The following is an 11,785-nucleotide window of genomic DNA, read 5'->3' on the forward strand; positions in this document are numbered from 1 at the left end:
TGCTTTGTAGAGATGAAAAAGTCTCACTGTGTTATCCAGGCTGGTCTCAAACTCCTGGGCTCAAGCGATCCACCTGCCTCGGCGTCCTAAAGCACTAAAATTACAGGCATGAGCCACCTTGCCCGGTCTATGTTTTTCTTAATCTTACTATCTCAAATTAGGTATCTATCATTCCCATGAATGTTTTTATGTCTTTATTACATATGTTGATGTATCCATAAACAATTTCTACTATTTTGCATTTCTTTTTGGGACAGAGTCTCACTCAGTCACCCAGGCTGAAGTGCAGTGGCACGATCTTGGCTCACTGCAAACTCCGCCTCCCAGGTTCAAGTGATTCTTCTGTCTCAGCCTCCCGAGTAGCTGGGACTACAGGCGTCCACCACCGCACCTGGCTAATTTTTGTATTTTTAGTGGAGATGGGATTTTACCATATTGGCCAGGCAGGTCTTGAACTCCTGACCTCATGATCCACCTGCCTCAGCCTCCCAAAGTGCTGGGATTACAGGTGTGAGCCACCACGCCCCCACCTTATTTTGCATATTTTAAAGCATTTTGTAACTGCTGTTACATTGCATGAATTCCTTTGCAATTTGCTTTTTTTCTTTGAGCTTATCTTTTTAAACCTTTTTATTTGGGAATAATTTTAGGTTTACAGGAAAGTTGCAAAAGTAATACAGAGAGTTACTGTATGCCTTTCAGTCAGCTTCTAATGTTAACACTATACGTAACTGTGGTACATTTATCAAAACTAAGAAATAAACATTGGAATAATACTATTAACTAAACTACAGACCTTATTCAGATTTCACCAGTTTTTCCACTAACGTTCTTTTCCAGGAGATACCACATTATGCTTAGCAGATTGCATTTTTGAGATGATGACACATGACATTCTAATTCATTCATTCTAACTGAAGTTGGAATCCCATTGTTTGACCATACCACCATGCACTTACACTCCCATCCACAGGTATTCAGGTTGTCTCCAAATTTCTTTTACTGTTACAAAAAACAACGGTGTCCTTGTCTTGTAATTCTGTCCTTATCTTCTTTACACTGTCAGGAAACAGAGAGCATCTATCTACAATTTGTGATGAAGTCTAAGCCTGTACCTTCGAAACCTGGCTCTAACTTTTTCTTCTAGCCTCATCTTCATCTCCCGCCAAACCTCCAGGTTCATGTCTGGGTTTTCCAGCTCTCGCCAATGTTTTCTTTTTCTTTCTTTTTTCTTTTCTAGCATCAGGGTCTCACTCTGTCCAGGCTGGAGTACAGTGGCACGAACCTAGCTCACTTTAACCTTGAACTCCTGGGCTCAAGCAATCCTCCCACCTTAGTCTCCCAAGTACTAGGACCACAGGCACTTGCAACCATGCCTGGCTATTTTTATTTTTAATTTTTGTAGAGACAGGATTTTGTTTTGTTGCCCAGGCTGGTCTGGAGCTCCTGGGCTCAAGCAATCTTCCCGCCTCAGCCTTGCAAAGTGCTGGGATTACGGATGTGAGACACCATACCCAGCCTTGAGCCTTCCCTTTTCTGGACTTCTTTCTTACCCCACCAGCAGCCCCAGCAGTGGCTCTTTGAACGCTGTGCAATTTAAGAGTGTAATAGGGTTCGTAAGGAAAGCTTGGACTGGGCATGAAAGAGACTTAGATTCATGTCTATCTACCTCTTCATTTGACAAAGGGTTTCTAATTATCTTCCATGTGGCAGACACGGTGCTAGGTACCCAGAGGTTTGTCCTTAGACTCTGCCCTTTTCACTCCACATCTCAGGGAATCTTGTTCATTCTAACAGCTCCAACAATGAAATCCATAACTCCAGCCCAGACTTTGCTTCCTCAGCTCCTAACTCACGTATCTAACTGCTTCCTGGACATTCCCACTTCTCATAGGTAACCTCAAGGTCGATTTGTCCAAAAATTAGTTCATGGCTGGGTGCTGTGGCTCATGCCTGTGGTCCCAGCACTTTGAGAGGCTGAAGTGGGAGGATCCCTTGAGCGCAAGGATTCAAGAAATTTCAAGATGGCTTCTTTCAATTTCTGTGGCTATCCAGTTGGAGACATGAAATTTGCAACCTGCTGTTAACCACAGACCACACTTAAGAGTAGCACCAAAGAGGCAACAGAACAGAATGTACATATGTGGTCCTTAGAATAGGAGGGCAGAAGGCAGAAAAAGATTCTTTTAAGCAAACACATAATAACCACAGCATCAATAACTACAAAAGCAATCAGTTCTCTGTACTGAGATGTGGGTAACCCAGGGCAGAGTGCAAAGGAGGCACTCAGGCCAGCCTGAGTGTCAGGGAAGGCACAAGACAGGTAGGATTGGGTGGGGGAAGCACTAGTGACCAGTGGGAAGGACACTCCAGGCAGAGAAACAAGTTCTGGAGACATTCAGCAGCATATGGGTTAGGGGATGATCTTTCCTGTGATTTGATGGCTGCTTCTCTCTGAGCATCACCAGTAGTTTCCACGTGCATAAAACGAATATGATGATCCTTTCTTTGAAACACAAAAAAGGGGAGAAAGCATGAGCTTTGCCTATTACAAGCCTGGTACTTGCTAATGTTGCTGTTTTGTGTGTAAAATATACAGGAGTCAGAGCTGCCACAGACAGTGTAGTGTAGCACTTTGTGGGGGACAGCTCGCTGACCCAGGACTGGAGCCCAGAATGACCAGGGTTCTGGGAGGAACAGTGAAAATGGCAGTGGGGTGGGCAGCATGCCTGCCCCTGAGTCATTCCCAGGCCCAGGCCCAGGCCCTGAGTCACCCTAGGCCTAGAGACACACATGCAGTGTGTCTCTAGGATGGACTGTCAGTGGAGGATGGGGTGCAGTGTAAAGTTGGGGGAGGAGGCTGGACCCCAGGGCAAATTCCAGAATGCCCCAGGCATTCCGGATGTCCACACAAAAATCGGCTCAGAATTAAAAGGCTGAAAGGTGGGGCTGGCTCCTTCCTATTTTGATATGCTTTGAGGCACTTGATAAAGATGTTAATGGGATCATTCATAAATCAGGAAACGAATCCTCTGAGGTGCTGATAGCTAATGAAGCACGTGAGAATCAGGAAGATTAAATCACAAATTTCAAAATATCAGGCTGGAATTTAATCCCAGACCTTGAGTCCAGACTTCATCTCAAGCAGATGGCATGGTTCGGCACATATCCCAACTGCAGTAGTCACATGGAAATGAATTCCCAGTGGTCCTTGCAGTTCACCCAAAGACAGCTTCTGGGAATGGGGCACGGAAATGGGAGGCCAGGGTGCAGCAAAGGCTTCCTGGAGCAGGTGACCCTACGGGAGAGTAGCCTATAATAGACACTCATTAAATGTTAGTAAAACAAATGGAGTTAGTAGATGAAGAAATGGGGGAAGAGCATTCCAGACAGAGATAATACAGGGCCACCTGGCAGGGTCAAGAAGACTTGTAGCCCCTTGGCATACTAAAGTGGGCAGTGGTAGCGGTCTGTCCACATGCAGGCTAGAAGGGGTGCATATCTATAAAGGACTTAATAATAGATCCAACTAAAAGTTGGTCTGCCTTTTATCATTGCTGTGCACCAGTGATTTTAAATAATGTCTGTTGAAATACTCCTCTTCAAAGGCTGGGAACGGTGGTTCACGCCTATAATCCCAGCACTTTGGGAGGCTGAGGCTGGTGGATCACCTGAGGTCGGGAGTTTGACACCAGCCTGGCCAACATGGTGAAACCCCGTCTCTACTGAAAAAATACAAAAGTTAGCCAGGCATGGTGGCATGAGCCTGTAATCCCAGCTACTTGGGAGCCTGAGGCATGAGAATCTTGAATCCAGGAGGCAGAGGTTGCAGTGAGTTAAGATCACACCACTGCACTCCAGCCTGGGCGACACAGTGAAACTCTGTCTCAGAAAAAGAAAAAAAGAAATACTCCTCTCAGAAAAAATCTTCTGTTGGTTTCAGTTCTAAATAATTGTTGCAGATACTGGATTTTATTTGTACATGTAAACTTCACACTAACATATTTTCATTAACAATCCTTTCTAAAATTTTTATTTATTTATTTATTTATTTTGCATTCTTAGTCTTTGCAGTGATCCTTTAATAAACATTGTATTCTATGTGGAAGTTCATTTGGAGAATGCTAAGTTATATGGTCACACTAACACCCACATTTGGAGCCCACTTTAGGCAAGGGTCACATGTTCAACCCTGTGGTATTAGATACATCCAAGTTTACACAGTAGATTCAAAATAAACAATCATGAGTAACTGTCAATGATGATAAGGACAGACAGGGCTTGACTTTTTTCAGTTCTGTCATTCTATGTAACCAATTAGACTTCTGTGTTAAAACAGTGGAACAGAGAGTGCAAACTGAGAGGCAAACCGTTTTTGTTATATGAAAATTTTTAGTTGGTATATGAAATATTTTACTGAATTTGAATAAAAATTTACCTTTGAAACGAAAACCTATTCCTTTAAATTTGTGAATGGTTTTAAAGTGAAAGATGAATAAGGGAAATAAATGTTATAGCCTAAGTATTATCACCTTAATTGTACTTTTGTACATGTTTTGGTTTCATTTATTTATTTTTTGGGGGGACAGAGTTGCCCTCTTGTTGCCCAGGCTGGAGTGCAATGGCGTGATCTCAGCTCACTGCAACCTCCGCCTCCTGGGTTCAAGCGATTCTCCTGCCTCAGCCTCCTGAGTAGCTGGGTTTACAGGCATGCATCACCACACCTGGCGAATTTTGTATTTTTTTTAGTAGAGACCAGGTTTCTCCATGTTAGTCAGGCTGGTCTCAAACTCCCGACCTTGGGTAATCCACCTGTCCTGGCCTCCCAAAGTGCTGGGATTACAGAAATGAGCCACTATGCCAGGACTATGTTTTGGTTTCATTAAAATTTAATTGTTGGTTGCTGGACGATCATTTACATAAGGGAGTGTATCAGACTGTAAGGAAAGGATCAAAATTTAAACAGGTAGATGTGAAAATGATTGAAATAAATAGTTGTGCATTTTTCATTTTTTGGAACCATACTATTAATTTTATATATTTATTTTATGATGTGAGTATATATACAAAGTTTTGGCAAATAACATTTTCACTTTTACCTTTCCGTTTTCTGGCCATTATTATAATTCGTTTTAGTTTATGATCATTTGAAAATATAAAATTTGAATTATGGAAATAATTTTATCTTTAGAGGAGGGGGTATGAAAAATGATCTGTTCTGTGTGTCAAATATAATGCATTCCACAAATACTTCCTAAATGCCAAGTTGGGAGAAACACTAGGTATGTGGGAACTGAAAGAGACTTCAAATGGGAGTCGGAGATGGCCCCAGGAGGAGGTGAAACTGGAGTTGCCAGCTAAGCAGGTGTCAGCCATAGAATCATTAGCCAGTGTTTCTCAAGGGCCTGCTCTCAGCCCCACTCCATGCTAGTAGCTGGGGACCCTAAGACACCATAAGACCCTTCTTACCCCACTGGTTATAATAGAGCCAATGTCCCTGCTCTCACCAATGGCGCACTTGTCTATCAGTACTCCAGATCCTGTCCTTCCTTGATTCATCAATGACTTTGCTCTTATAATTGAGCCCTCTCTTTCTGTATCAGTTTCTCCTTTGGAGAAGCCTCATGGGCCTATCATAGGCCCTCCCTGAACTGCCGTGTCATTTTCCTGCTCTCATTCATAGAAAAACTTCTTTGAGTTGTTTGGAGACAGTGTCCCACTCCATCAACTCCGGTTCCCTTTGCAGCATGCTCCAATCCGGCTTCCATCCTACTGCACATGGTTTTGCCTAAGTCATCAGCGACCTCTGTCTTGCCAAATCCAGTAGTCACTTACCTGTTTATCTCAACTTGTCAGTCTCTTTGGAGGACTTTGCTGTTCCCCTGGGCCTTAAGTGTAGGAGTCCCCAGGCTCTGTCTTCTGCCCTGTCTTCAAACTACCTCTGGAGTTGATAGCATCCGCTCTAATGGCCTTATAACTACCATCTCTATACTGACAACGCCCAAGTTTACATGTACAGCCCTGACCTTCTCTAAGAATAATTAATAGACATCTCAAAATCGATGTCAAAAATGGAAGTCTTGTTTCAGCCACCTCCAAATCTGCTCCTTTTCCTATCTTTCCATATACCAAGCGCCACAATCATCACACAGTTGCTCAAGCCAATAATCTAGGAGCCTCTTTGATTCCTCTTTTTCTCCCTCCCTACCCACTTCTGGTCCCTTACAAGTCCTGGTTTTCATTCTTTTTTTTAAGAAAAGGGGTCTCACTATGTTGCCAAGGCTGCAGTGCACTGGCTCTTCACAGGTGCAGTGATACCGTTACTGTTCAGCACAGGAGTTTGGACCTGCTCCGTTTCTGACCTGGGCCAGTTCATCCCTCTTTAGGCAACCTGCTGGCGCCCCACTCCTGGGAGTTCACCATACTGATGCTGAACTTAGTGTGAATGCCCAATCAGCACAGCACACTACAACCTGGAACTCCTGGGCTCAAGTGCTCTCCTGCCTCAGCCTCCTGAGTAGCTGGGACTACAGGTGGTGGGCACCACCTCCATGACAAACACTGACATCCCTTTCTTAGACAGCTCCTTTAGATTTCTTTCTTTCTTTTTTCTTTTTTTGAGGCGAAGTCTCGCTCTGTGGCCCAGGCTGGAGCGCAATGGCACGCTCTCGGCTTGCCACAACCTCTGCCTCCCAGGTTCAAGCGATTCTTCTGCCTCAGCCTCCTGAGTTAGCTGGGATTACAGGCGTGTGGCACCATGCCCTAATTTTTGTATTTTTAGTAGAGATGGGGTTTCACCATGTTGGGCAGGCTGGTCTCGAACTCCTGACCTCATGATCCGCCTGCCTTGGCCTCCCAAAATGCTGAGATTACAGGCGTGAGCCACCGTGCCCAGGCTGCTCCTTTAGATTTCTAACTGCTGTCTCTGCATCCCTCTTGCCCTTTATAAGTGATAAGGAGCCAAATGGTTTATTTTAAAAAACATGTATCAGATCATACCAATTTCCTGTTTAACATCCATCAGTGCTTAGAATCCATCACACTTAGAATAAAATCCAAACCCCTTTCTATGGACTTCAAGGCCCTATCCCTCTGTCCTCGTGTCACTGCCCTTGTGGTATCACTGTGGTCGCCCTGCCTTCAATTTCCTTCTAGCACTATCCGGCTCTTTCTTGCCTTAGAGCCTTTGGACCTTCCTCTGGCTGGCTCCTTTCAGGCATGTAGCTTTGAGCCCACATTTCTCTGTTTCGGTTTTCCATAGCACTCACCACCATCTAAAATTATAATAGTTATGAACTTTATTACTCATTTCTTGTCTGCCCACATAAGATGGAGATTGACAGCAAGGACTTTGTTCTTCCTGTTTACGATTTTACCCCTAATTCAGAGGTCAGTGCCCAACACATACTGGGCACTCAGTAAACACTGTGGAATAAATAGGTTGTGCCATGAAGCTCCCAGTCTTCAGTTTTTTTTCATTTTTTTAATTTTTTTGAGACGGAGTTTCGCTCTTGTTACCCAGGCTGGAGTGCAATGGCAGATCTCGGCTCATTGCAACCTCCGCCTCCTGGGTTCAAGCAATTCTCCTGCCTCAGCCTCCCGAGTAGCTGAGACTACAGGCGCGTGCCACCATGCCCAGCTGATTTTTTGTATTTTTAGTAGAGACGGGGTTTCACCATGTTAACCAGGATGGTCTCGATCTCTTGACTGCGTGATCCACCGCCTCGGCCTCCCAAAGTGCTGGGATTACAGGCGTGAGCCACCACGCCCAGCCTCCAGTCTTCAGTTTTTGTACAGACAAGGCACAGAGGTGCCCGGCCTGTAGCAGAAAAGCTCCAGCCCTCCCAAAGTTTATGGCAAGATCCCGACCTGGTAGAGTGCTGGCGGAGGCTCTTCTCTCGGCAGAAGGCCCTACACCTGGCCTTGCCTCTCTCTCCAGCCTCCTCCTGGCTGGAGTCTGAGACCTGCGCCTCCCCAGCCTCCACTTGGGTGAAACGGTAGCTCAGACTGAAGGACGGAATGGGTCGGTTGGGTGGGCGGACAAAAGTCCTTTAAGAAGCGGTCAAGGCCTACGGTGGCTGTCAGTGACGCTGCCTTGGTTGGGGCTTGCTGAGGGCCAGTGGGCGGCCTGGGGCAGGGCGGGGTCGGCGCAGGGAGGGATGGGTGGGGTTGACTCCGCCCCCTGGCGCAGCTGTAAATAGGTAAATAGAAGGTGATTGTGGCGTGGTGATGTCGCGATACCCGCTTGAGACGCCGTGGTGGCAGGTTCCCCGTCTGTTCAGCAGAGAGCATAGGCCCCACCAAGTCTTCATGTACAGCCGCGCGCAGGCTGAGATGGAGCAGGAGGCTCGGGAGCTGAGCCGGTGGCAGGCGGCGCACGAGGCCGCCCAGGTGAGTCAGGTGTCGGCCCCTGGCAGGCCGGGGAGGGTCGGCGGGGCGGGGAGGCCGTGGAGGAGAAGGGAGGCCAGGGAAGCAGAAACCCGAGGGGAGGGGTTGCAAAGGGAAGGGTAGAAAGGGAGGGTTGGAAGATTGAGGTGTAAATCATACGTCGTTTATTCCAATAATGTTCGCCCAGCTGTAGAGCTCGTGTTGGGCGCGTGGAGGGTAAGAAGGTCCAGGCAACTTTCTGGCGAGGGACGTGAGGAACAGCAAAGATCAGGTGAGGAAGTGAGCAGAAAACGACCAGGAAAAAGAACCAAAAACGTTAATTGGAGCCCTACTAAGTGGAAGGCTTTTGCTGGACCCTTGGAATATGATGATGAATTTACCATGAAACAGATATATATAAAATTTTATTAATAAATCATTAGCTGCTGCCAGGCGCTCACTCCTGTAATCCCAGCACTTTGGGAGGCCGAGGCGGGTGGATCACTTGAGGTTGGGAGTTCAAGACCAGCCTGGCAAACAAGGTGAAACCCCGTCTCTGAAAAATATAAATAAATAAATTGGAAATGTACAGCATACAAGGAGAAGTCGTGGATGCATGGGAACAGATACCAGAGGTGTTTGACCTGATTTGGGAGCTTAGGAGACAGCTGAGAATCTGGTCTGGGACTAGAGAACAGAACTGGTCAAGTGAAGGTTTTCCAGGTCTGAGACCAGAGGCTGTCTGCTTCCTCTTAGGAGGAACTAAAATACCAGTGTCTAGACAGTGATGGGGGAAGGGGTGGGGAGGTGGGGGAGCACCCAGAGACACCATAAGGGTCATTCAGGGCTTGCTTATTCCAAGAGCAATAGGAAGCCATTGATGAGTTTAAACATGATCTGGCTCGATTAGATTTGCATTTTCAAAGGAGTGCCCTGGTGGATGTGGGCTGGATTCAAGGGCAATAGTTAGAAAGCTTTTGTGATAATCCAGGTTTCTCTAAAATTAATTAAATTAAAAATAAAACAAGATCTTCCCAACTCTTCTAGGGTTTTTTTTTTTTTTAAAAAGAACCTTTCATCTATAGCAAAAACCACATAATCAAACCTATCAAAATTACATATATTTTTTATTATTTAATATATTAATAATTAACATATTACTTTAATATATCATATATTATATATAGAGAGCCAGGGTCTTGGCTCTTGTGAGGCTGGGGTGCAGTGGTGTGATCTGGGCTCACTGCAACCTGTACTTCCCAGGATCAAGCGATTCTCATGCCTCAGCCTCCCAAGTATCTGGGATTACAGGTGTGTGCCACTCCGCCCAGTTAATTTTTTGTATTTTTAGTAGAGTTGTTTTGCTATGTTTGTCAGGCTGGTCTCTAGCTTCTGCCCTCTGGTGATCCACCCGCCTCAGCCTCTCAAAGTACTGGGATTACAGGCATGAGCTGCCTCGCCCAGCTGATAAATCCTTTAAATCCTAGCTATTCCTAAATGTACTTTGTAGCTGGATTGTCCAAACCAGAATTTAAGACCACACACTGCATCTGGTGATTATGTCCCTTGAGTCTCTGAAGTTAGAAGAATAGTTTTATTTTTTCATGATTGGGATTTGGTTTTTCATGATGCTAACTTTTGTGTTACAGGATGTTCCTTTTGGAGATACCAGATTGCTTCCTCATGATATAATTTAGCTTTATCTTCTGTCACTGGTATTACCTTTAGTTAGGATTAGATCTTACAGTTTAATTGGATTCAAGATTTTTGGCAAGAGTGCCTCATGTGTACGGTAGGCTCCATCTTGTATTACATCAGGAGACACATCTGGCTACCCGAATTTGGTGATACTTGTATTAAGGTAGTGAAAAGCCTAATTCAGCTCTCTATTAAAGTTGACCCTTAGGTCAGAAAGTAATCTGTGTGATTCTGCCTTGTATGTATCCAATGTCCAGTACTCTACCAGCTATTCGTCTAATTTTTTTTTTTTTTTTTTTGGACACAGAATCTTGCTGTTGCCAGGCTGGAGTGCAGTGGTGCAATCTCAGCTTACTGCAACCTCTGCCTCCTGGGTTCAAGCAATTCCTCTGCCTCAGCCTCCTGAGTAGCTGGGACTATAGGCATGCACCATCTATCATGCCTGGATAATATTTTGTATTTTAGTAGAGAGACGGGGTTTCACCATGTTGGCCAGAATGATCTTGATCTCCTAACCTCATGATTCATCAGCCTTGGCCTCCCAAAGTGCTGGGATTACAGACATGAGCCACCATGACTGGCCAGGGTTACCTACTGGCTTTAACACCAAGTTAAAATTTTTCCTCAATTAAATTTCTTTAGGGGTTGCAAAATAAATTTTATTTTCCTTTTTTTTTTTTTTTTTTTGAGACGGTTCTATTCTGTCCCCAGGCTGGAGTGCAGTAGTGTGATCTCAGCTCACTGCAACCTCTGCCTCCCATGTTCAAGCAATTCTCATGCCTCAGCCTCCTCAGTAGCTGGGATTAAAGGCGAGAGCCATTGCATCTGGCAGCAAAATAAATTTTCTAATTCCACCATTCATTCTATGTTTATTAGTTTGTATTCTTCTGTAAAGTAGGAAGTAGGTTTTAACTGTAGTCATTTGGTAATTTTGAAATGATTTTTTTTCTTAGAGAGGCAGAATAAATGCTTAATTTATTCACTTCAATTAGCAATGTTCAAAGTTTGGAAAATAGCGGGGCTTTTGTCACTTGAGGCTGCAGTGAGCCATAATGATACCACCGCATTCCAGCCCAAATGAGCTGTGATTGATTGCACCACTCACACCTCAGCCTCTGGAGTAGCTCGGACTACAGACACTTGCCGCCACACCTGGCTATTTTCAATTTTTTTTTTGAGATGGAGTCTGGCTCTATTGCCCAGGCTGGAGTACAGTGGCACGATCTTGGCTCACTGCAACCTCCGTCTCCAAGGTTCAAGCAAATCTCTGCCTCAGCCTCCGGAGTAGCAGGGATTCTGTAGGCACCTGATACCATGCCTGGCTAAATTTTATATCTTTTAGTAGAGACGGGGTTTCACCATCTTGGCCAAGCTGGTCTTGAATTCCTGACCTTGTGATCCACCTGCCTTGGCCTCCCAAAGTGCTGGTATTACAGGTGTATTCTTTTTTTTTTTTTTCCAATTTATTTATTTTATTGCATTTTAGGTTTTGGGGTACATGTGAAGAACATGCAAGATTGTTGCATAGATACATACGTGGCAGTGTGATTTGCTGCTTTCCTCCCCATCACCTACATCTGGCATCTCTCCCCTTGCTATAACTCCCCAACTCCCCACCCCCCACCGTCCCCCCCCCATTTCCCCCCAACTGACCCCAGTGTATAGTGCTCCCCTCCCTGTGTCCATGTGTTCTCACTGTTCAACACCCGCCTATGAGTGA

At 45.2% G+C, this 11,785-nt stretch overlaps 1 protein-coding gene across 1 annotated transcript in view; it reads left to right on the forward strand.

The window, feature by feature from the left end:
• Positions 1–8,206: 8,206 nt before the first annotated feature.
• Positions 8,207–11,785, forward strand: part of KLF17 (Kruppel like factor 17) — a 14,036-nt gene continuing 10,457 nt past the window's right edge. The window contains exon 1 of the mRNA XM_017540744.2: positions 8,207–8,391. Coding sequence (XP_017396233.2) covers positions 8,230–8,391 — 162 coding nt within the window. The 5' untranslated portion in view covers positions 8,207–8,229. The remainder of the gene's footprint in view (positions 8,392–11,785) is intronic.

This window comes from Cebus imitator, unplaced genomic scaffold, assembly GCF_001604975.1.
Source record: "Cebus imitator isolate Cc_AM_T3 unplaced genomic scaffold, Cebus_imitator-1.0 Scaffold129, whole genome shotgun sequence".
In the NCBI taxonomy this organism is placed as follows: Eukaryota; Metazoa; Chordata; class Mammalia; order Primates; family Cebidae; genus Cebus; species Cebus imitator.